The sequence below is a fragment of the Plasmodium fragile genome (genome assembly GCF_000956335.1).
Source record: "Plasmodium fragile strain nilgiri unplaced genomic scaffold supercont1.89, whole genome shotgun sequence".
Taxonomy (NCBI): domain Eukaryota; phylum Apicomplexa; class Aconoidasida; order Haemosporida; family Plasmodiidae; genus Plasmodium; species Plasmodium fragile.
Window position 1 is genome coordinate 13,127 of NW_012192669.1, and position 25,429 is coordinate 38,555.

Consider the following 25,429-nt stretch of genomic DNA (forward strand, 5'->3'; position numbering starts at 1 on the left):
ACATACATATGAGGCATACATTAATAATTTTATTATATACGAACAAGCTGCATATATTCGCACTCTTGCACAAATGTGCTTGCTCATTTGGTAACTGCTCCTATATGAAGAAATGTTAAAATTTTCGTAAAAACGGAACATTGCGCATGGTCCTCACCCCTACATCGATAACTTCTCACAAATAACAAAAAAAAAAAAAGGTCATTAAGATGAATATCATTGCGTAAAAAAAATTGTGCCCTTTTTTCTTACCCATCGAATGAACGCAACTTTGCTAGCATTTAGAGGCAGAACTTGTACATTTTAGAACAATTTGGCAGTATAAAATAAACAAAAATTCTGAACAACTTTTGCCAAGAGAAAGAAAAAAATAAAATAGAATAAAACGCAGGAAGGAAGAAAAAAGAGTACTTAAATATACATATATGCTACTGCGAAGCCTCGCGTGGAAGGGAAAATTTAACGAGCAATCCACCAGGAGCTAAATAAAAAGATACTGTACAAAGTAGAACGCAAAGTAGAATTCTACATAGAACTTATAATCGAAACCATTTGGAAAAGGAGACCAGTCACCCAACCGCCGCGCGATAGAGCAAAAGCGAAACATGGAAATCAATAAGAGCAGTAACCATGACCAAACTAATTTGATCAGCAAAGTATGCGCCTACCTGGATCCGCACATGACTCAGATAATTCTGAATTGGATGAAGGAGAACAAGGTATGTAATAACGTTTAAAGAGGGGTGCCATGGGTTGGGCTAATAACCCGCAGTGGTGTCGTACAGTCATGTGCATATACCCTGTGCATGATTTGTTGACTGTGATGTTGCTCCGTTGTGAGTGGCGTTCCACCATATACTCACTCCGTGCTGCTAATCTGACTCCACCACGCGTGCGTCTCACTTCTATTCCCTACTCGCATATCTAATCGACGCCGCCTCACTCCGGTTCCCTCCACTTCACACCTCTGCAGGCGCTGAACGAAGCCGAAATCGAGCAAAGCCTGGGTCTACTAAAGGAAGGGTGCGAAAAGGAAATCATCAACATCGAAAATGAATTCACCAACGGAAACAGGGGAGTAATTGTGAACTGCCTGGATAGCCTCGAAGTCGAAATAGAGGAATTCCAAGATGCCATGAATATGTACAAAAATGATCAAGTGAACAAAATTGGAGCAACTGTAGAAAAAAAAAGTATTATGTCATTAAGAGAATGGTGCGGATTAAACGTTCTCGAAAAAACAAAGACCTACAATTTTACAGACAATATAGATGACAAAATTTTAAAGCTAAGTAGGTACTATTACCAGAAAAAAGATTATCAAAAGAGCAAGCAACATTTACTGTTATACATTTTGAACATTTCAGAAATAATTATTAACATCTCCGATTCACCAAAAATGAGATTGTGCTACTGGGGTATCATCAGCAACATCATTAACAGCTTCTTTGCCAACCTACATAATGATGATTACATGTTAGTAAAAACAGAAGAAGGAAAACTAATCGTAAGGGAAGAAATTATAAATGAAATAAATGTGTGCATAGAAACAATAGTCAAATTAAGTCAAGTATTAAATAAAGATAAGGTAGGAAGAAGTGAAATTATTTTACAGAGAAGCTGGTTAATTCATTGGTCCCTCATCCTCATATTCCATTTCTTCATGTACTTAATATATGTAAAAGGTATATACCCAAAAAATAATTCCTTCTCTATGCTACAAGATTGGTTTATCGATGAAAAAAACTTGTCAATTCTTAATTTGATATGTCCACATATTATCAGATACTATTGTGTATATGCTATATTCTACCGTAATAGGAAAGACCATTTTGAGCTTATCCTCAACACCCTAAATTTGTTGAAGCCTAAATATACAGATCCGTTCACTTCCTTACTAATTTCTATATTTACTGAGTACGATTTTAATATGGCTCAAACATGCATTGCTCAGCTAGGCTCCATCTGTGAAAAAGATATTTTCCTATTTAAGTTAAAGCCCTTTATAGAAGAACAGAGCAGGTACATCATCTTCGAAACGTACTGCCGTATTCATAAATCAATCAACATTGACATGATTGCAAATAAGGTAAACCTTCCAAGGGATGATGCAGAAAAATGGATTGTTAATTTGATCAGAAATGCTAAACTAGATGCTAAAATTGATAGTGAAAAAAACTGCATCGAAATATCTACCACACTACCAAATTTATATCAACAAGTTATAGACAAAACGCAAAATTTAACCATGAGGTCTAATTTCCTTGTTCAAGTTTTAAATCGATCTTCAACAGATGAACACTTCCAGAAAAACATTCGATTTAAAAATAAAAATGACAAGGGAAAAAACTCCAAGAGGGGCGGCAAGCAGTACAACTCCTTATATAATCCCAACAAGGGAGGTATGAAACTCGTCTCTGCAAATATGTAGGTGTGGTAAAGCGGTACTTTCGCCTTTTGTAACACCTCTTCACCTTTGGTGATGACCTTCCAAGGAGGCTCTCCAAGATAGTCACTTATATACACATATTATGTGTATATACATGCACATTTTTTTTTTTTTTTTTTTTTCCCATCATTTCATGAACCTTCTCTGTTCTCCTCACCCCACATTATATTACCCAATTTGCTAACAAAAAATGGGCAACTTTTTTTCTCCCCGTTTTGAAATTTCGTATGAACCTGTTTGTCTCATGTGCGAGCGCCCATACAGCTCTACATTTGCAAAACCTATCTATACATTTTAAACCCACATTTAAAAAAAAAAAAAAAAAAACAATGAAACTTACAACATTATCGCATAACGTTAAGCTTAAACATCTTACCCTTTCACACGGGCATTTGTAAGTGCATCCACGAGCCCATTCGGGAAAGCCTCTTGAGCGGTATCACCAATTATGGCTGCTTAACTACGCTGCGCTACGCACAGAGAATACACTTAACGAGCCACGTGCTATTGTGGCGGTTTAAAAACGGATTGGCATCATATTAGTACATGCTTTTTTATGCAAAGGGGTTAGGAAAGGGAACCAGCAGTGGAACTATAATTGGGAAAATAGGCATGAGAACACGGGGGATGGATTCCGGCGAAGTGACCCTCGAGTTATTCCCCTTCAAAGCCCCGTCGCCAGTGTGTTAAACATGCGCCTGCGGAGATATAGCAAAAAAAAGTCAATCCAAAATGGTCGAACTTTTTATAAGCTGAAAAAAAAAACAATTCGAATAAGCAAATAGTATATGTGGTAAAATGTAGCAAAACTGTTCAATTTTATTTTATTTTTTTTCCTTTTAACCCTTTCGCAATGGGAAGTTAACTATGTGACCTATGCAACTTGTCCATACGGTAAACATATTTTCGGTGCTCCCTAATTATATTTCCTTACACCCGATGATTTTTTTTTTTTTTTTTTTCCCTTTTTTTGTGCCTTTTTCTAATGCGTATGCGCACGTAAATATTTGCAAGTGTTACTTATCCTACTTAAAAAAAAAAAAAAAAACAAGAAAAAAAAAAAACTTATCTCATTCTCAATGCAAAAGTTAAGTCGTTTTAACGAAAAATACGCGAAGGAGGATTAATCGAGGGGGCGAAAACTGCGTAGATAAAAAATAAAAGGCAAATTGTGGTAAGCTGGCCTAAAGATTGATGACGCATTTTATTTTACCATTCCACTTTATCCATTTTGCTGGACGTAATACTTCATGTCAGTGGGTACCTTTCGAGCGCAGAAATTTAACCCCTTTTCAGAGAAACACGAAGGGATAAAAATTGGGAGAGCGCGCCAAAAAGGGGGCAATCAACTGGCAGCCATCTTGCCGATTATTTTGAGCGGCCATTTAAAGCAGTCCTTTTGTGAGGCCATTCTAAGCGCCCATTTTGAGGACCATCTTGAAGGCTATCTTGCAGGGCATGACCAAAATGGCAACGTGAACGGACGCATTACGCTGATCGAACGAGAGATAGAAACCTCCGTTGGGGAAAACACCTGACGTATGCATGTGCTTGTACGCAGGTATAAGAGCATGCGTATGTTCTCCATCACATAATAGTCGTGCCTCTTGCGTGCGTACTGTTACCCCATCTTAGCGCCCTGCTTTGCTCCCTACCCCTCCGTGGCGTGCGTGCCAATAGGCGTCTCAACAACGAGCATACCCCTTCGCACCACCACCTAGCCCCACAACACGCTTGTGCCTTTGTGAACAGTCTTATCAATCACCAAAACGGATTCCAACACGGATTCCCAAACCGCTACCGAGACCGGCACTTTACCGGGCACCACACTGGCAAATTTCATCACTAAAAGATTTTCCAAAATGTCGGATCTGCGGTACTTCCAAACCACGAAAAAGGGGGAAATCCACGAACTGAAAGAGGAGCTGCATTCCTCCCACAAGGAGAAAAAAAAGGAAGCAATAAAAAAAATCATCGCCGCAATGACAGTGGGAAAAGATGTCTCCACACTTTTCTCCGATGTAGTAAACTGCATGCAGACATCCAACATAGAGTTGAAGAAACTAGTGTATCTGTACGTAATAAATTACGCAAAGGTGCAACCAGAATTAGCCATCCTAGCAGTAAACACCTTCCGGAAAGACTCATCCGACCCAAACCCCCTCATCAGAGCACTCGCCATAAGAACCATGGGGTGCATCAGGTTAGAACAAATTACAGAATATCTTATTGAACCGTTAAGAAGATGTTTAAAGGATGAAGATCCCTATGTGAGGAAAACAGCCGTCATTTGCATCGCCAAATTGTACGATATATCCCCAAAGCTAGTGGAAGAAGAAGGCTTCATAGATACGCTCCTAAATATATTGGATGACAACAACGCCATGGTAGTAGCAAACGCAATTATTTCCCTAACAGACATATGCGAAAATTCAAACAAAAGTATATTAAAGGATGTGATAAATAAAGATGAAAATAATGTCAATAAACTCCTCAATGCAATAAACGAGTGTGTAGAATGGGGACAAGTATTCATATTAGATGCCCTAGTTCTGTACGAACCAAAATCCAGTAAAGACGCAGAAAGGGTATTAGAAAGAATACTTCCCAGATTATCCCATGCCAATTCCGCAGTTGTTCTTTCATCCATTAAAGTTATCCTAAGCCTGTTAGACAAAATTAATGATAAAGAATTCATCAAAACTGTGCACAAGAAGTTAAGCCCATCATTAGTCACTCTCCTATCAGCAGAACCAGAAATACAATACATAGCATTAAGGAACATAAATTTAATAACGCAAAAATTGCCACATATGCTAGTCGATAAAATTAACATGTTTTTCTGTAAGTACAACGAACCTACATATGTAAAAATGGAAAAGCTAGACATCATAATTCGTCTCGTTTCAGACAAAAATGTGGATCTTGTCCTTTACGAATTGAAAGAATATTCTACAGAAGTAGATGTAGAATTTGTAAAAAAAAGTGTTCGAGCAATTGGCAGTTGTGCTATTAAGTTACCCCAATCCAGTGAAAAGTGTATTAACATTTTACTAGATTTAATAGATACAAAAATTAATTATGTCATTCAAGAATGCATAGTAGTAATAAAAGACATCTTTAGAAAGTACCCAAATAAATACGAAAGTATTATCACAATTCTGTGTGAAAATTTAGAATCGCTAGATGAATCTAATGCCAAAGCGTCTCTCATTTGGATCATAGGAGAATATGTGGAAAGAATTGAAAATGCTGATGAATTGATAGATTCCTTTTTAGAAAATTTTATCGACGAACCATACAATGTACAATTACAAATATTAACTGCTAGTGTGAAATTATTTTTAAAATGCTCAAAAAATACAAAAGATATTATTACCAAAGTGTTGAAATTGTCCACCGAGGAAAGTGACAATCCTGATCTAAGAGATAGAGCATTTATCTACTGGAGATTATTATCTAAAAATATAGAAATTGCGAAAAAAATTGTACTAGCAGAAAAACCACCTATACAAGAAGAAAATAAAATTACAGATACTAGGGTTCTAAATAAATTGATTAAAAATATTTCTATGCTCTCTTCTGTTTATCATAAACTTCCAGAAACCTTCATTTCCAAAAAGGCCAATTATGCCTTTAATAATGACAAAGACGATGACGATGATGATAGCCGTATTGATAATGCGGATGACTACAACTCTTCTAGATTTAGAAAACAAATGGAAAGACATAGATATGACAGCTACTCTAGTGAAAGTAGAATGTCCAACCGCTCCAGGTCCTCCAGCGAATCATCTAATAACTCATCTGATGATCTTAATGATGATGAAGACGTAGATGATAGTAAGAAATCTATGGACCTGATTGGGCTCAATGATGATGAAGCTACTAACGCAAAACCAAGGCGAACTGCTCCTCCGGTTAAGTTAGTCCAAGTTCTATCTCCAGAAGATACTGGCTTGAAGGGACAAACGGGCTTATCCATTTTGTCCTCCATAAACCGTGTTGAAGGTATGTCATTTCCCCTCTTTTGCATTGCCATGTGGCGTGCATGTGCATGCGTTCAAGAAATGTGATCACATGAGCAGACGCACGAAACACTCTATAGAAGCGTTTTATCGTGTGCACCCATTTTGTGTGATAACATGTGTTCCAACTTGTGTATATTCCTCACCGCCTCTTATGTGCCTAACCCACTTGTATAATATATTCCTCTCATACGCTACCCCATCCAAACCCCCTTCTGCAGGCAAGATCCAACTAAAAATCGCCGTAACCAACCAGACGCCAACCCCCGTTGTTATATCAGGAGTGCAAATAAACAAAAATTCGTAAGCACACAAAAACGCATTGAGAAAAACAAGGGACGGGGAAGGACATGGAAAAATGCTTCCACGGACACTCCGTTCCCGCTCACTAATGGATGCTCATTCTTCTTCGTATAGTAGCAACCCATTGTGCACATATTTATCACCGTTCTTCTGTTCCTCCTCTCTCGTCAGATTTGGACTCTCATCGCCGAACAGTCTGGACATCCAAAATATTTCCTTCGGAGAAACAAAAGGTAAGTTGTGGTAGTACGAATGGTCAGACACTTACTCATCTGGTCCATCAAGAAAACTCCCCCCTTGTTTAAACAAAAGATTTTTAAAATTGCCTCATTTTCGAGTATCTTATTGCCCCTTCAAAATAATTTCCGCCCTTTTCTCCACCCCCTTTCAGAAATTTTAATTTTGCTTGTTCCCAATATGCTAAATTCGAACACACCCCCGTCCACGCCTCTATTTTTACAAGTGAGTTGAAAATCTCGTCGATGATTTTTTTTTTTTTTTCCACTCCCCACCTGATAAGTTGCAAAGTGCTTAACTTAACCGCACTTGTTTAATGGCCGTTTGCTTTTCCGCCCCTTGCACCCATTAGGTCGCCATAAAAACGAGCATCGACATTTTTTACTTCAACGTGCCGTATGACATCTTCATCGTTTTCGTTGAAAATTTCAAAATGGAGAAGGACATTTTCAAGAAGAAATGGCAGCTCATTGAGGATTCGAAGGAGGTACACTGAAAATACATGTATCCTATTGGACGAAGCTTACAACTGCATACTATGTACGGCTATACTTTTATGTACATCCATTTGACTTTACCCCTCTTTTAACTTCTTAACCTTTTCGTAGAGCATACTTATGGCTTCAAGTCCCATGGTTATTACCTCCGAAATACTAATCAAGAGGATGAAGATATTTAACATTTCGCTAATAGCTCGAAGGAATGTGAATAACATGGTAAGTGATTTTGTTAAAAACGGGGTTGTTACTCTTGTAACGTGATTAACCACTGCTTGGTGCATTTTCCTCTTGAATTTAGCTAAGTGAACAGCTCGATCGCTTCACTGGCATGAGAAGCTCTTTGTACACCGATCCGTCACAACATTGCTCATTTTGTTCCCTCCCTCACACACACGCAGGAACTGTACTACTTCGCCTGCCTAACGACGAACAATCTCGTTATTCTGAGCGAAGTGGCCATTCAGCCTGAAAAGAAAGTTGTTAAGCTGTGCGTCAGGACAGATTCTACATCAGTGGTAAGGACTAACTGCCTCGCCCCAGCACATGATGCAAAGGGCATTATGTGCAAACACGTTTAATCACGCAAAGGAACACTAAATGGATCATATTTTTACCTGCTGCACAATTCCACTAACGAATCTTTTGTGTATTTTTTTTCTCCACCTATTACAGATACCTCTGTACAAGCTTCTCTTCGTCAAGGCCTTTTCGTTGAGCGTGACGCCAACATGAGCAATGGTTAAGAAGCGATATATAACAGGTGAAGAAGGGACCCCCCCCTCGTGTTTTCTACTTTTACGATACCATCATTTTTGCCCTTTTGTTTTGCCCATTTTGACGCATATATAAAACCGCCTGTTTACATTGTGTACACTTATTGTAGGCTTGTCCCATTTGTTTTTTTCTTTTTTTCTTCTGTTTTTTCACCCCTTTTTTATATATACATACCATTGTTTACATGTGCGTATGCGACATATACGTGCGTGTGAACTGCGGAAACTTTTTAGTCTACTTTTTACCCTCCGATGAAATTATAACACACGAATACTTTTCAATCGTTTCATTTTTGTTCGACTTGTGCGGACCATTTTCGCATCCTCCTCCGGCCTATGCAACAGCGCCTTGGTAGGTAAAATATAAGGGCTCCACATCGAATGTTAAAAACGGTTATATATTCCTTTTGCGCCATTAGCAATTCACACATATATAAATCCTCTAAAATGGCGGAACTGGGTGATGGGATTGGCAGAGGGAGAAGAAACAACTTGTGTTGACTTCTTAACCTGCCATGTGTGTACAGGTTGTAGCATTTGGTCATGAACACCCGAGATGTTAAATTATGCGTGGCGTACAAAAAAAAAAAACAGGTGCATGATGTAATTTGTTCGGCCAAGGGTTGAAGTCGAGGTGGAGATGTGGGAAGTTTCTCTTTTTTTTTTTTTTTTTTTTTTTTAATAAAAAGGATTATTCCATTTTTTAAGGGCACTTCACCTATAGGAAGATAAACCTGAAAACGAAGCCTACCTGGCATCGTAGTGTTTTTTTTTTTTTTTTTATCTTATGCGATGAGCACAAAACGTTACAGTAAAGTGAAATACTGCGTGACACACTTAAAGCATTTGAGCGCCTTCGTTTTTTACTCGTACTTTTTTTAGCATACGTATATATATATATTTTTTTGTTTGTTTTCCTCCTTGATGAAATATCCTCATTGTATGGCTAAAGGTGAAGGGAAAAGTTCATCTCACTGCTATACCGATTTGCACAAAAGTTGATACATAGCATAATAGCGAAGCGCGCTAGAAACATATTGGAGAGTATTCTTTTCTGAAACCATCTTGGCCACGCGCCGATTTTAATCAGATCTGCGAGTCATTCCCTAAACAGATCGTAGGCAGCGCGGCTATCACATCCGGTATTGCGTGTTATCACAACTGACGAAGCAACGGCACAAAAATGGAGAGCGCCCACCTGGATAGGCTCAATTACGACTTTAGAATAAAAGACGTCACCACCATAAGGGACATCAATTTGCAAGCCAAGGAAAACAACATTGAACATTTTCACAACCAAATCTTACTAAATGAAGAAAAGAATTTTTTAAAAAGAACCGGTTTGTTATACGGAAGTCAGGAAGTATTTAAACATATAATGGATAGGGACATCGTGGCCATGTCCAGAAGGTTGCCAGGAATAAAGAGCAGTATGTTATCCCTGGATGTCCTCCGAAATTCCATCGATCGGATAGAGGCGCACGAGTATATGGAGAATCTGTCTCACTATACACTAGAGCCAGTGAGCGAAATTATTGAGCGCAAGATGAATATTTAGGGTGCGTAGGGAGTGAAGAGGAAACAAAATGGAGAACCTGTTCGCAGGCGTCCCTTTTTTAATATGGTAGCATGTCATGGTGCTCTTTTTGCGCAACTTAGCACGCGCACATGTATCAGTTTTGCAGACATGTAGCGATTACAATCGCCTATGTGCTAAAAAAAAAAAAAAAGAAAAAATTTCGTAAAAGTATACGTATATAACAGATAACCATGTTGTGTCGTTTTTATGTAACCCCTTTTTCATTTGTTCACTGGTTATATTTTTTTTTTTTTTTATTTTGTTTTATTTTTTCAACAAATACACTAGTGAAACGGGAACCACCCTCACAAAATTAATTTCTTAAAACCAGTGTAGCACGGTGTAGGTACGCCAAAAAAAAGTGCAACCCCTGTAATGTTTAGCGTTCCTCCTTGTGGGGCCTGCGCAATTGTATGCATACTTACAATTTTCCCCTACCAATCCCCCGTGTATGCGTGCATATTATTATGCTTGTTACTGCTAGAGAGAATGTCCTTGTTGGTGAAGGATATCTGCTTGTTTCTCTGGCTCTCTAATTTGGAGCACTGGGTGATTCTGTGTCCAAGGCCACCACAGTAGGAGCAGCCCTTGACACCTCCGATTTCCTTTAAGTTGATTCCTTTGCTGTCAAGCATTTCTAGAAAGGGTGGAATCTTCTGCTTAGCTTCAATCAATAAAGCTTTTAGATCTAACAAAATGGCTTCTTCCTGATTCTTATTAATAAATGTTGTAGCGATTCCAGTTTTTCCACATCTACCAGTTCTACCAATTCGATGTACATAATTTTCTATATCCTTTGGCATGTCATAATTAATAACATGTTCAATGGATGGGAAATCCAACCCTTTCGAAGCGACATCTGTTCCTACTAGTATATCTTTTTTCCCTTCCCTAAACAAATTAATCGCTTCCTGCCTCTCTGTCTGACCTAAATTTCCATGAATAGCAATTGCATTCACCCCCTTCAATAACAAATACTCATGCACATCATCCACATCTTTCTTGTTTTCACAAAAAATTAAAACGGGGGGCCCTGTTTTCTGTAGCACTTCTAACAGGTAAGATAGTTTCAATTCTTCTTTCACATATTCTACTTCTTGTATGACGTCCAAGTTAGCTGCACCAGCTCTTCCAACATTGATGATTATTGGATTTACTAAAGTGGATTTGGCGAACTCTTGTATCTTCTTTGGCATGGTTGCACTAAAGAGTAACGTTTGCCTTTGTCTCGAAAAATGATCTAAAGTGTTACGTACTTCTTCTTCGAACCCTAAATCAATTAACCTATCCGCTTCATCAAAGCAAAGGTATCTACACTGCTCAAGGGTCATTCGTTTTTTATTTAACATATCATTTAATCTACCGGGGGTTGCCACAATCATGTGCAATCCTTTTTGTATTTCTCGTCCCTGATCAAAAGTACTTACTCCTCCAATCATACACAAACTCCTTAACATTGGATAATTATCCTTATGTAGAAATTCACAAAGATACTTTATAACATTATGCGTTTGTGTTGCTAGTTCTCTTGATGGACATATGATAAGGCCCAGTGGTCCTTCCCCCTCCTCAATTGGACATCGTAGTTCTCCTTCCAAGCAAATCATAACCAAAGGTAGAACGAAAACAAGCGTTTTCCCACTCCCCGTAAATGCAATTCCAATGATGTCTCTACCAAGTAGGATGGATGGTAATCCCTGCATTTGTATTTGTGTAGGTTTATCAATTTTTTTTTTTTTCAAAGCTTTTAAAATGGGCTTGGGAAATTTCATGTCACGAAAGTTTTTAATAGGTGGTGGAATATCACTTCCACTTACGTCGATATAAAATACGTTTCTCACTTTACTCACGTACTTATCACTTAGCACCTTATACTTGCTTGGTAGCGTCCATATGGTCTTGAAGTTCTCATTATACACAATACCTTTCGCTCTTTCCTTTACAGATTGTAGTGGTGCATTTAACGCTTTGGACACCTGTGCTAATATTTTCTCCTCATTTTTCCGAATCTCTTCTGTCTCGTCCACTTCATTGTTTTGTGCCTGCAATTTCATTTTGTAGAATGTCTCCAGGAGACTCTTCTGCATGTTTACCTGTACTGGGTTTTGATTATTTGTGTCCTTGGAAGATTTCTTTTTTTTTTCCTTACCATCTTTTTTACGCCTGTCCTGCTCATCCTGATGATCTCCATTTTCTGCCCCACTGGAATTTTCACTTGAGTGATTTTTCTCGCTACCCTCTGCGTCTTCTTCCCCCTCTTCTTCGTGCTCCACCTCCTCCTGCCTCTTCTTCTTTTCACTTAAAAAGCTATTCACCAGGTTATCCACGAACCTCTTCTTTCGTACGCTCCTGGGTTCGTAAACAAATTCGCTGCTGCTACTGCTGTCGGCTCCATCGTTGTCGCCGCCTCCCTCATCCTTGCCTTCGTTTAGCTTCCCCATTATTTATAGGCGCTATCTTCCTGGTATATTTTACATGTACATGCATTTATATGCAATGGTGTTTTTGCGTATTTGAATGTAAACATACACTCGTGCGCCGCAGGGTTTGGGCGGAAATCAAGCGCAGCCCTAAGTTCCCAAGTATGGCCCCTTTCAGGACAAGCCCTAACAAATGTCGCTCTACAATTACTTTAACTAAATATTTTTACGCATTCATATGTATTTACTCGCCTATATGTCATGCTGCGCAGAACAGTTTTCGTCTTCATGTCGTCCTCCCTTCGTAGTCCAGAATGATCGAGCATTCGGAAAAAAAGAACTACCCCCTAAATGTATAACTTAGGCCTAAAAATGGCATATTTCAGTCGAAGAAAAATGGGGCAATTTTTTTTTTTTTTTTTTTTTTTTTTTCTGCACCACACCATAGTTACCAAATGGTGAATAAAAATGTGCCCCCCATTTTGAAAAAAAAAAATAAAATAAAATATAAATGCTAAGGAGTGATGCAGAAACAAGAGACTAAGCATTTGCGCTCTCCAAACTTGATGCCCATGTTAGTCATTCAACGCGGTAATTATGTTCCCTTTTTTTATGTTCCTCTGTTTCACTATCCTTAAGACCATCCCCCAGCTTACATAGGACAGTACAAAAACGGTCACATCTTAATTATGCGTAGGAAATTGAAACATGTGTCAGAAACACTTAGGACGTTCCTCATGAGGGAGTGTACGGGGAAAAAAGTACAAGTCCGAATTTATCACAATAGCGGGGTAGGAGGATCCAATTTCTAATCGCGTTGAAGTACGTAAGACGTACCAACCCTATACGATCAACAAGACGGACGCACTGTCACGAGAGCTGTACCAAAATGGTGCCAAGTCTAAATGATGTTAAAAAAATGGAAAGTGGCCATAGTTGGAGGTGACGTAAAAATGAAAATGCATAGCCTGGCCGAGGAATAACACGCAACAGCGGAGTGGTATGCCTAATAAAGAAACTGCCACCCGTAAGGAGTAACATAACACCATCTGTGTTGTATTTAATTGCGGAAACGAATTGGTTAAGTAGCATCGTACTCGCCTAAAGTTATTCCCACATTAAAATATAATAACAAGGATTTTCCGTTTCCTTATGTCCACTTGTTACACCGCACAAGTCGCTAATAACACACGGTGGACTCAGGTAACTTGTGCGTGTTACGTCCCCTGGACAAATGAACGGACACATAGAGAGTAGCAACGACGAATGGACTTTTTCCAAACGTTGTTAAGATAAAAATGGAAGGAAATATCAACCATGACAAATGGCAATCGGTTTATACTCCCCAACATGAATTCACATTAATTCGATGACTTTGGGGGGAAAATAAAACATACATCGAATGAGTACTATTCGACCGCATGTTGTTCCCCTTATGGTCACTTCGCATGATAACTTCACACCGTAATGAACTACCCACAGTGTACTAGTATTTTCCCTCATTATGAAAATTAAACACAGTGGCATGGAGGAAAGGACTCCAGCATTATGACAGTACCTTGTCGCATTTGCATCAGAACAGTGTACAATTCCATGGGGGAAAGTTCTTTTCCCTCTTTTTTTTTTTTTTTTCCTACTATATTATTCATATGGGGCATAAATCCCCCTTTGTTACGGCAAAACGCGATCGACACATTTGTGCAAGTATGCGTACCCGTCACAACACCTGCGTGGGAAGAAGATATCTGCACACACACGTGTCCATTATACAATTGTTATAACTGTCGGGAGCCGGCTTCGTCATCGCAATGGCCATTTTACGAGGTACCCAAAAGGGTAAAAGACTGTCTCAAGGGGAAGACCTGCGGCGCGGTGTGATCTGCGAATATCCGCTGTTGAGTCAACCGACAAGGGAAGGGAAAAAAAAAAAAAAAATTCGAATAAAATGGAAACAAATATACCGTTCACCTCCCAAAAATATGACCAAAAATTTAAAAAAAAAAAAAAAATTATTTTTTCAAAACGTTCGAGAAAAATATCCATGTGAAACCATCACTGGAAGTGCAAACTTCGCCTTATGGTGGATTTTAGAAAAATGCCGTTTTTAAATAATCAGTGTTTTTTTTTTTTTTTCAAAAGATCGCAATAAATACGCGAACTAACAAATCATGCATATGTAGGATGGATTAACAAGAAAAGGAAAGAAAAAATCAACACTGCATTTGGAAAAAAATTATAAAGAAAAATGCCCATGCGGCATGGAAAACCAAAAGTGTTACAGTTAAAAAAATATATCGAAGGAACGAATTTACATTTAATGAATACATTTTCTTTAACATATAATGGTAATTATTATACGTACAGTGTTGGAAAAAAGGTGAAGAATTTAATTTTTTCTTTTCTTTGTTGCGAATGCGAAGCGACTATGTGCTTTCCGATTTTTCGGTGCATGCAGGAGCAAAGAAGGTGGAGGTTCTGTCGGAAATGCCTATTATAGCACGGGTGCCCGAGTGGTTAAGGGGGTGGACTTAAGATCCTCTGGTCACTAGACCGCGTGGGTTCGAACCCCACCTCGTGCAGATTTTTTGACTTCATAAACGATTTATATAATTTGTTCTTACATTGTTAATTAAAAAGAGGGTCATATTTTATTGCATATAACAGAAATGTTACTACACTTTCTCATTAATGATGGCCTAGCTCGTGCTCGCCTTACTTTTTTTTTTTTTTTTTTTTTGTTTTTTCAACTAGTATGTTAAGCCAAAATAGTGTTCATGGTATTATAAAATGTGCCCACATGTACATAAGGCATGCGCGCACAAAATATTCACATACTTCTATTTATGTAATATATGTTGCGGGGGGCATTTTTAACTCATAAAAATGCATGAACCCAGAATGACCCTTTATTTTCCCCCCAGTTTGACACCAAACGTGCGTCGATAAACATTGGGAACACAGAGGGTCCATTTTGAAAAGAAACACTTGTTAAGTTTTCATCATGAACTAAGCAAATTCAATTATTGGATGATCATTCATTTTTTCATGTCTCCAATTTGGGTTGAACTGTCCAGGTGTGGCACAAATCTGGCACTATGGATTCCTTTGCAGGGGGTTGGGTTTACCCGTAACTACCATATTCCTTTTTACATTTCATATTTTATGCGGCCACCAGCTACACCCCGGTACACACGACGCACACAAGTTTGTGAGGAGGATGGGAATGGCCATGACCGTTCCCTCCCAAAGCACAAATTACAAAACTTGGTATGATAGTAATGACCTACATTTTGGTTGTAGTAAATGCGTTACAAAGGGTGTCCTCAATTGCTCACTGATTGATTACACGATGGATGCATGCAGGATAAAGAATGTTAAGTGACCTCCATTAACTTAAAAAGGACGAACTTTTACGCAACAATAAAATGCGGTTTTAAAAAAGGTAATTAAAAATGAAAGTCCTCACTTTATGTTCCCAAGCTATGCATCTGTGCGCGTGTACAATTTGCGTTGTGCGTAAATAAAAGGATGAAACAAACGTATAGTCACACTGGCATTTGTTGTAACAAGGTAAAATAAATGTATACACGAAGCGTCGTTCTTTATCTGTCGCTTATATTAAACTTTCGCTTTCGTAAAAAAAACGGTCCTATATTATATTAACCAAATTTGTTGCCCTGCTTTTTTTTAACTACAAATTGTGGGGCAAAATGGGCAACTTTTTGGTTAATCTTTTTTCAGCCATTAAAAACTGTTCAAAATTGTTGAAATGTGATGCAATATGCACAATATAACATTTTTGTTCGCTTTAAAATCGTCAAATTATACATTTGTTAAAAAAAAAAAAAGTCTAAAGAATATTGTTAAATAATTTTCTTTTTTAAAAAAATATTTTTTTGTTTTTAACTTTATAATTTTTTTTGTACGTTTTTCCCACGCCGGGACTCGAACCCGGGTCGTTCGGGTGAAAGCCGAATATCCTAACCGTCTAGACTACGTGGGATTCATTTATTACTCAGCACGTATTTATCATACATGTACTCAGTTCGCACAAGTAATATTGGCCAAAAAACAAACAGAAAAAAATCCTTTTTTGTATTTAATTATGAATGAGTACAAAACGTTGACAAAAATTCCGAGAGTGTCAAAATATTTAAACAAATTGTATTCCGCGAACTCTACAAGGCGAGGAAAAACCGCATGCACAGTGTACCGCTATACGCGCATAAATTGTAGCAATGGTAGTAACTCTTGCAAATGTACGAAAACGTAGAAAAAGTAAAAAATCTTAATGGCAAAAGTGTACAGCAATTTCTAATTATAAAATGTGAGCAATCGATTGCTTATTAGCACATATTGTCAATGCACACACGTAATGCTAGCAGTACCTATGAAAGTCCTAGAAATATGAGGAAAACGTCCTAGGGAAGCCTAGCATTGTCTTCGCAACGTACATGCAGACTGAACAAAAAAAAAAAATTCAGAAAAATTCGAAATGTTGTACATGTTAAAATTTAGCTGCCTTCTTTTATTTGTACAAAATCGACTCTTTTTGCTTTTTTAAAAAAGAATTCATGATTTATATTTGTCCGGATCTCCCATCTGTTGTTACATTTGTCCGTGCTGTTGTACGGTCCAATTATTTTTTGCAGTCGACCAGCGTATGCACGAGTATGCGCTTGTGAAATGTATGCAATAGTGCACTTGTAGCAACAGCGTTTCTCCGCTATTATGCTTTAGATTTTCTTCCCATTGTCCACTACGATATGCCACCGCCGAATTGCCATAATTCGACACACGTTCTGTGTGCACATGTGTACGCATTTCGTCATACATCTTTCTTCAAAACATTAATACTTTGTCGGAGCGCACTCGTGGACTGGCCACTTGGGGTGCGTGTAACAACTGTATATGCAGGAGCTGCGTATGAAACAGCAGTGTATACAGCCGTTAGCGGAACAAATAAAAAAAAAAAAAAAGGTGTTTTTTTTTTTTTGCAATGAAATTGAATAATTGTCGAACGTTCTTTCTAACACGATTGGTACTTCTTTCTATTCCCTTCCCTTTGCTTATATTTCTATCTGATTTGTTCTGTTCAATTATTTTTCCTTCTCAACATTACTGTCTGACATTTCGAAGTTGACAAAACACCACACCCCTTGTACCAAAAATGAACAAAATAATAAACTATATGAACGTTCAAATAAATATAATTTCATTTCGTGAACATTAATGTCACAAAATCGAATACTTACTCCTTTTGTTCGCATCGTTATGTGCACCACGGATGGGCACACTTGCTTACAAGCAGATTATCCCATTCGACTGTACCCTATTTTGTTCGTTTCGAAATTGTTATATACACAGCAGTCCAACCATTGTGTGGGTAATTTTGCTTGAAGTTTCCCATTTCCACCCTTTTATTTCATCGTCATTAACTCGATTTGAGAATTCTGTTCGTCCTGTTCAACGAAGAAACTTCTGCCCTCCCCCTCAAGACAATCTACACGTGCGTGTGAGTGTATTTACGTGTATATTTGTGCATTTGTGAGTGAATCAAGGGGCGCTGGTGTCACAGTCCACGGTGTGCAACCCTGCATATGCACGTATCTAGATGCGCGCGTAGTCTCTCTTGTGTGCCTGCATGAGCTAGAGAGATGCAGAAGCAACTCCTGCTATGCCTACTCATTTGGACTGGCATCCCGTTACTCACCAAATTTCACATCCTCTACATGTACAATTCTTCATTCACAGCTGAAGGAAAGTCCCATTTTTAGTTTTCCTCAAAAAAATATGCAAAGTATTAACAGCATATCCAACACAGAGCAGCTGCTTCATTTCTTCGATTCACTCATAGCTGACGGATATATCGTAATGAACAAAATAGAACAACAAAAAAAAATACATACATATGTACATATAAATCAGTACAAATGTGTTGGAGATACAATGACATAGCGTTATTCCAGAGTGCCGTTTTGCATTCTGTTCCTTGCGTCTGTCTATACATGTGTGCAGTATGCTTGCAACTTGCGCACATGAAGAGAATGTTACGAGTCACGAAGATTGAGCGTCATTAGTGCTGTACCAATGTGTACCAAACGTGGATCACCTTTTTGACTCACTGAACCACGAGAATACATTCCTGCCTGCTGCTCATGTCACGTAGCTTACACTTGTCATGTGGACACGTTCGCATACATATGAGTGTATATTATGTGTGTTGTGCAACGCCGTCAACAGTAAAGTTAAAATGTTTTGACCTTTGTTAGAGGACCCCCTCAAGCAAACATTCCCTCTTTTGCTATTTAGATTACCATCCTCGGCATCAAACATGTGTTGAAGTTATCTTCAGAGTTGTGTCAAAAGTAGGTCAACACAATTCACACACCCCTGTGCATGCTTGTGTTCATACGCTAATGCATTTAGTGTGATTATCTGCTGCAACATATCGTCTGAAAAGAACAAAAAAAAAAAAAAAAAAAAAAAATTGTAATTTTTTTTAATTCCTCCTGTGTATGTATGAGCCGTCCGTGTTGTCCTTTCCCTGCTCGTCCAATCAGCTACTCTGCGTTGAAGACTCTCCTTTCGCATTCTTCTCTGTTATGCAGATTCATCCTGTACTACTTCAATCAAAGGAAGGACCAATTGCGCCCAACGTATTTGGTTCAAGGATTTAATAATAGCAAGACCAAGTACACCTGTTCCATTTTTCACCAACAAGATGCTATGAGTAATGGCTGTTCTACATCGCGCCACAGGAGCAGTGGTGACGGGTGTGGCTGTAGCATCAGTTACCCCTTCCCATACCCGCATGAACATTTTTATGTCACTTTTATAAGGGGTTCCCCACTTTGAAAAAATTCATCTCTGCCTCCCCCCCACCTCATACACACACCCGTTAGAAATGTTAAGAGACGGTAACTACAGCGTAAATATTTACAGCGTCCAGTCGAATAAGACCATGGCAAATTTGTCCGCACTATGGAAGCAGGTAAAATGGCACGCTTCACTTGAGCATGTGTTGTTACGTGTAAAGTTGTGGTCCCAGTGGTGCTTAATGAAGGGACCACTTCTTCTACATATTCGTGTCTCTGTTCATTCGGACTTATTTTAAGATTTTATTTCGCACTGCTCAAATGGCTCCTCCGTCCAGGAACTACAAGAGATCCGCAGGACATATCAGAAGGACGTACGCGGACAGCCCATCATCCCGCAGTAAGCGCATGTGCATATGCACATTAGTTTAGGCTGTAGTGTGTAGTGGAATGAGACAGTTAATCTGCTAATCCATGTGAGGTACATTGGAGATGCTTCCTTCCCCCTCCACACACACGAACATACAAACATGCCCCTTGTAGATTTTCCACCATGCTGCTCAGGGATGTGAAGACAAAAATAAACGCATATTCCGCCAACTCATGTTATCAATTTCCTCACATTATGTACATGGCTGAGGAAAACGTTGCTGCGACGGAAGCTGAAAAAAATATCAACCGCCTGCCTAGTATAGGCCACGCCAGTACTTATGAAAAGAAAAATGCAAATAGAGGCAAGATTTGTACCAAATTGAGAGGTGGATTTTATGAATGTATAGATACATATTTTAGAAAGAAGACACCTCAAGAAGAAAAAGTTAATCCTTTTCAACCCAAAGGGGGCAACGCATCTAAGGCTCTAGCTACACAGGGCATGGGGGAAATGATGGACTCAAATTACGTGCATAATGTGGCTCGTCACAATTATGGGACCAAAATGGACAGCAATAATTTTAGAAAAAACGTTACTGGCATGAATTATGGACAGAATGTTCATCGTCTGAACTTTCAGCCCAGCCTGAATCAGAGCAACTTCGAAAATGAAGTGAATCATTACAACCTCATAAATAAGGTGAACCACAGCAACTTCGAAAATGACGTGAAACATTACAACCTCATAAATAAGGTGAACCACAGCAACTTCGAAAATAAAGTGAACCACAACAACTTTGAAAATAAGGTGAATCACAGCAACTTCGAAAATAATGTGAACCACAGTAACTTCGAAAATCAGGTGAATCACTACAACCTCAGAAGTAAGGTGAATCACACCAACTTGGACAACAACGAGAATGACACCAACTTTGAAAACAACAACTGGAAGTCCTTCATGTCGCGTATGATTCAAAGTACGAATGCAAGAATCGCTGAGAACAATATGAGGGACAAAAAAAATTATGGCAGGAAGCGAAAACCGAACAGCCATGCTTTTGTTACCAACTTCAGACAGGATTATCCTGTGGGAAATATAATATACAGAAATCAGAACAAATTCAACATGGGCCACATACCAAAGGCTGGCACGGTGGTGGTCACTATGAACAACGCGCGCAAGGAACATGAAGCTCTGGTCATGCCAAGCAGAGCGAGTACGGGTTAGGCAGCAATTAGTCCGTTTCGCTATGCGCATACTGACTTACATTCGTGTGTTTAGTTTTTTGTGTGTCTACCTACGCACTCGTTGGTGGAGCCCACCGCGAGTTTCAGCGGCCAACTTTGTATCAAATAAAAATGCCAATGCAACTTCTTCTCCCCTTTGATCCAAAACAGGGAGAAGAGAAAACGACGTGCTCAGAGAAATCTTTGAATATGACGAGAGGCAAATTAAACTGGAAGGTAAAGCCCACCGATTGATAATGAAAAAAAAAAAAACAAAAAGGAATGAACTGGCACGTTAGTGCGTGAGGCTGTGCACATAAAAATGCGCACAAGAAAGGGTCACAATGCTATGAACATGTATTACACTTGCTCCTACAACAGTCTATTGCATGGTCAGACCAGCTCTACCTTGTTGTGTGCATACATTTCTATCCACATGGAACATTCGTTGTTTCACCTACCGCCCATTTGCAGGGTCAAATAGTAACCTCAACTCAGGGATGCTGGATTATAATAGCTCACTCTGGGAAGATGGTAAAAAGGAAAAAAAAAAAAAAAAAAAAAAAAAGTGAAATTACAAATTGAGTGTTTTTCCCACACCTACGGGAATGCACTCCAATAATTCTTTATCCACTTTTTCACCACCTGCACTTTAATTTGCCATTTTTGTTCCCCTGTACAGAATCAACGGAGAAGGATTTTGCCAGCAAAATCGTGTGCACCGAGCAAGAAGCGCAAGAGGTGATAAAGGCAGTTAATTGGGTAATTTTAAAAAACAATTACTCATGTGTATAAATAAAAACCGGGTGCAACATTTTGTATCATTCGTTCTAACGGCACAATGCTATTTTTTTTTTTTTTTTACTCCACATGTGTCCCTTTTGTAGCAGGAAGATGGTGTAGACATGTTTTTTGAAAATGGCTACTTCGTTGTGGTTGATAAAAGCATCTCTAAGAGGAATGAAGCCCTAGAATGGTATGAAGGGGAGAACAAGGAAAACGCCAATGAAAACTACCCCTTCGAAAATAAGAATAAGAAGGAGTCTCAACAGACATTATTGACGTAAGTGCAGATGAAACGGACATGTGCGTTAGCACGTGTCTGTGAATAATAATATCGAAGAGGGGCATAATGCCTCAGTGAGCTTCCCCCTTACATGCATTGCTTTTGTAACTTTTTTTTTTTTTTTTTATTGGTACGCTCCCTGGACATTGTCTGCTTTACTTTTTGTTCGCAGAAATTTTTTCAGAAGAATTGCTTAAGGAGCAACAGATAAAGACGAACTGTTCCTAAATATGAGATTTTTGTCTCTTTCCAGCACCTAACCTTATTATTGCGCTTCGTTCACCTTTGCGCATAGAATAACATTTATTCCCCATTTTTTTTTTTTTTTTGTTTGCGCTTCTTTTTCTTTTGAGTATAATATTTGCGTTTTAATATGATGTTAGTTTTTGTGTTTTGTCCTGCAACTGCGCGCTGCACTTTTTTTTGTAATTTTCTTTGCGCTTCTGTCTTTCAAGTTTTTATGACACTTTTTTTCCGTTCTAGTGTGCGTGCCATTTGTGTACATGGAATTCCTTATGTATTATTATTTTTTTTTTTTTTAAGTGTTATGCTTCATTCACTCAAGTTTTCCAGCGTGGAAAAAAAGGGGTTTTATAAAAACGAATAAGTTAAACGTGTGATTGAATAAAAAGAACATGTAGATGATAGCTTGTCATATTATAACATGCCCTGGCATAGGGGGCACACAGTTGACATTGGTATTTATATGCATGTCTACGTGTTTAAGCCTGTGCGTGGTGGGGTAAGTAAGCACACTAGGACGCTGTTCAGCAGGTATGCTACTTCGCTAATATGCGCGCACAGCACAGCATAGGCAACTGAAATTTATAATATGGGAAGGCGACGCTTCTGACATTTGCAGTAAAGTAAAATAATGTACATATATCTACGTACACACGTGTGCGCAGGTAGTCAACAGGGTTTCATATGCATGGGGAGGTAAAATGCGGTTGTGGCAAACTAGTTCTTGCCGTTGCAGCCGGGCTTCCCCATATTTCCTAAATTGGAATTTTTTAAGTTGTCAAATATGTTCTTGTACTTTGGGTCATTTGCATACTTGGACAGTAACTCGGGGTTGCTCATCATGTTTTGCATCATTTGGTAGAACTGCGGGTTGCTGAAGAGCTCTTTCATTTCTGGCGAATTTAAATCTGGCATGCCGCCAGGCATTCCTCCTAACCCGCCCCCTAATCCCCCGGGCATGCCGCCTGGCATACCTCCTGGCATTCCACTAGGCATTCCACCGGGCATTCCTGCACCCAATCCGCCTGGAAAGCCACCTGGGTATCCTCCCATCCCGCCTGGCATACCCCCTGGCATCCCTCCACCTAGTCCCCCGGGAAATCCTCCCATTCCGCCACCTAGTCCACCTGGCATTCCTCCAGGGAAATCGCCAGAAAAGTCCGGTTGGCTGTAGGACGAGTCTGAGGAATCCGAGTCGTAGTTTTCCCTCTTGTTGTTATTCTTATACGCCTTCTCTGCGGCCTTTTTAGCGGCCAACCTTCTCTTCAATTCTTTTTCCCTTTTTTTTCTTTTCTTTTCTTCCTCCTTATTAATTTTGTACCTTCTCTTTTCATAAATCTTCTTGTATTTTTCTTCAATCAGTTTTTGCATGTCCCATAAATCTTCATCATAATCGATTTTCTGTCCTTGTTCAATATCAGCATGTGCACTTTCCCATTTGCCCAAGTATCTGTATGCCTTTGCTCTAATTTTATAAGCGTTGGCGCTGTCTATGTTCAAATTTAGTGCCTCCGTACAATCTTGTATACAAGCTTTTGGTCTTTTCAAACTTAATAAAACGGAAGCCCTTTTTGTGTATATCATGGCTGATGGATTTCCATAGGAAATTATTTTATTGTATTTTTCTAAGGCTTCTTCAAATTTATTTTCTTGTACTAAATTCACAGCTTCCTCTTTCAACTTACAGATTTCTTCAATCACCTCGTCGGACAAATCTCCTTCTATGCTTGGAGCTAAAGGGGGGCATTCAATCGTTTCTTCTTTCATTAAATCTTCATCATTTTCTTCCTCTTCCTCCTGTTCTTGTTCTAAATCCTCTTGGTCTTCATCATCCTCGTCGTCATCTTCTTCCTTTTCATCATTGTGAGACTTTTCATCGGTGCTATCTTCGCTTGGAATGTGTTCATAAAAGTCCTTGTCCTTTGGCACTTTTCCACCGCAGCTTTCGATAAATTCCTTAAAGAAGGAAAACTCTGGCTTGTGCAAAATGGCCGGGTCTTCTTTACACAGGGACACAAACTGCTTCAGCTCTTCAACTGGACGGGGATGAAGGGGAGAATGACGCAGCAATTTTAGTAGGTGCGGCAAAAAAAAATTTACCTAAGCGTGGCATGAAACGAACAATTACATAAGTGCAACTGCGCCACGTGGCATGCAACATTGGAAACACAAGTAGACGTTCATTTTATGCAATTGCTAAAAGGCACCATGTGCGGCCTCCCTGCTGGTAGGCTTGCATGCCTAGTTTGTTTCTTATTGTGTACGTACACTTCATACATTTTGTAGCATACCCATGTAGGGTTGGAAAAAAAAAAAAAAAAAACATGCATCCACCCATACATACAAACGTACTGTACGCATAAAAAATATCCATATATAGCATCAGATTTATGCGCAATTTCGTCAACTTCTATCACTCATTGTTTCTCTCAATTCTTACTTTTGTTAGCATCCATTGTTGTGGGCTCGTCAAAGGAGAAGACCAAAATGGGCTGCTGTGAAAATGGCGTTTTTTTTTTTTTTTGTTCTCTCTCTGCAATTACTGATGTAAATTCCAAAACCTCGTAAGTTTCAGAAATGCAAGAGTAAAAAATGGCTGGATGTCGAAAAAGGCCTATGCAAAAATGTACTTTGCAAACAAGTTCACAGGGGAGAGTATATATAATGTTATATAAATGGGAGGTAAGCAAATTTCTTAATCAACTTGCAAAGGTATAAAAATAATTCAATTGCGATTATGCAGAGAATGTTAGATCATGCAAAATTGCGATAAAGCAATATGCTTATGGCCTGGGCCCCTATTTTTTTTGTCAAATTTTATGTGGCGCGAAAAAGTAGGTGCAGTGCGCCGCCTTTTTCAGGCAAACGGCACTACGCGCTTAGTGCGTATAGGCCGAGGGAGGCACACGGCCTGCAGTTAAAAACACAAAAACGTCGCATTATGCATATACGCACGTACTTAAGCATATTCCCTTGAGGCTCTACCCACACGGCCCAGTGGCCACCCATTTTTTCTACTCCAGATATGCACTTAACCGTATTTAGCCTAAAACTACGTGGATGTATTCATGCTCCAGGTCACTTAAAGTTTTAAAAAGGGAAGAATAATTTTCTTATTCACTTTTTTTTTAAACAATAAAAACAGGTAGCGAATTTTTTGCCCCATCTTTTTTTGGTCTATGAAAAAAGGCACGGTTTTTCTCCCCTCCTTTTCTTGCTCCATGGTTTTGTAGGCAGGGATTAACAAAACAGATTGGAAGTTCCGCGAGCTATAGGCGCCAGTTCTTTGGGCTAAAATATAGGCGAACACATGGCATAATCGTAGACACATTTAATTATATACAAATATACAACAAACATGCTCATGTTTTTTTATGAGTTCGTTACATAAGGAGCATGACATGCGGGGGAACA

At 38.9% G+C, this 25,429-nt stretch overlaps 7 protein-coding genes and 2 non-coding genes across 9 annotated transcripts; 6 read left to right on the forward strand and 3 right to left on the reverse strand.

The window, feature by feature from the left end:
• Nucleotides 1-605: 605 nt before the first annotated feature.
• On the forward strand, nt 606-2,431 carry AK88_05028 (uncharacterized protein; the record flags this gene model as incomplete). The annotated part of the gene is made up of 2 exons (XM_012482632.1): nt 606-719; nt 974-2,431. 2 exons carry the CDS (start codon nt 606-608, stop codon nt 2,429-2,431), a joined length of 1,572 nt encoding a protein of 523 aa, XP_012338055.1.
• A 1,880-nt stretch (nt 2,432-4,311) lies between these two features.
• Nucleotides 4,312-8,249, forward strand: AK88_05029 (uncharacterized protein; the record flags this gene model as incomplete). The annotated part of the gene is made up of 8 exons (XM_012482633.1): nt 4,312-6,460; nt 6,699-6,780; nt 6,952-7,013; nt 7,172-7,242; nt 7,370-7,504; nt 7,626-7,733; nt 7,916-8,032; nt 8,190-8,249. 8 exons carry the CDS (start codon nt 4,312-4,314, stop codon nt 8,247-8,249), a joined length of 2,784 nt encoding a protein of 927 aa, XP_012338056.1.
• A 1,224-nt stretch (nt 8,250-9,473) lies between these two features.
• On the forward strand, nt 9,474-9,848 carry AK88_05030 (uncharacterized protein; the record flags this gene model as incomplete). The annotated part of the gene is made up of 1 exon (XM_012482634.1): nt 9,474-9,848. One exon carries the CDS (start codon nt 9,474-9,476, stop codon nt 9,846-9,848), a length of 375 nt encoding a protein of 124 aa, XP_012338057.1.
• A 455-nt stretch (nt 9,849-10,303) lies between these two features.
• On the reverse strand, nt 10,304-12,310 carry AK88_05031 (uncharacterized protein; the record flags this gene model as incomplete). Its single annotated transcript, XM_012482635.1, has 1 exon — nt 10,304-12,310. One exon carries the CDS (start codon nt 12,308-12,310, stop codon nt 10,304-10,306), a length of 2,007 nt encoding a protein of 668 aa, XP_012338058.1.
• A 2,224-nt stretch (nt 12,311-14,534) lies between these two features.
• On the forward strand, nt 14,535-15,671 carry AK88_05032 (uncharacterized protein; the record flags this gene model as incomplete). The annotated part of the gene is made up of 2 exons (XM_012482636.1): nt 14,535-14,666; nt 15,495-15,671. 2 exons carry the CDS (start codon nt 14,535-14,537, stop codon nt 15,669-15,671), a joined length of 309 nt encoding a protein of 102 aa, XP_012338059.1.
• Nucleotides 14,786-14,868, forward strand: AK88_05033. Its single transcript has one exon. It is a non-coding gene; the product is annotated as a tRNA-Leu (tRNA).
• A 548-nt stretch (nt 15,672-16,219) lies between the features above and the next one.
• On the reverse strand, nt 16,220-16,292 carry AK88_05034. Its single transcript has one exon. It is a non-coding gene; the product is annotated as a tRNA-Glu (tRNA).
• A 1,790-nt stretch (nt 16,293-18,082) lies between these two features.
• Nucleotides 18,083-21,773, forward strand: AK88_05035 (uncharacterized protein; the record flags this gene model as incomplete). Its single annotated transcript, XM_012482637.1, has 10 exons — nt 18,083-18,160; nt 18,602-18,657; nt 18,901-19,022; nt 19,195-19,283; nt 19,446-19,507; nt 19,651-20,702; nt 20,878-20,943; nt 21,181-21,240; nt 21,389-21,468; nt 21,594-21,773. The coding sequence occupies 10 exons, from the start codon at nt 18,083-18,085 to the stop codon at nt 21,771-21,773; spliced, it is 1,845 nt and encodes a 614-aa protein (XP_012338060.1).
• Nucleotides 21,774-22,732: 959 nt separating this feature from the next.
• On the reverse strand, nt 22,733-24,471 carry AK88_05036 (phosphoprotein; the record flags this gene model as incomplete). Its single annotated transcript, XM_012482638.1, has 2 exons — nt 22,733-24,051; nt 24,456-24,471. 2 exons carry the CDS (start codon nt 24,469-24,471, stop codon nt 22,733-22,735), a joined length of 1,335 nt encoding a protein of 444 aa, XP_012338061.1.
• Between the last annotated feature and the right edge of the window lie 958 nt (nt 24,472-25,429).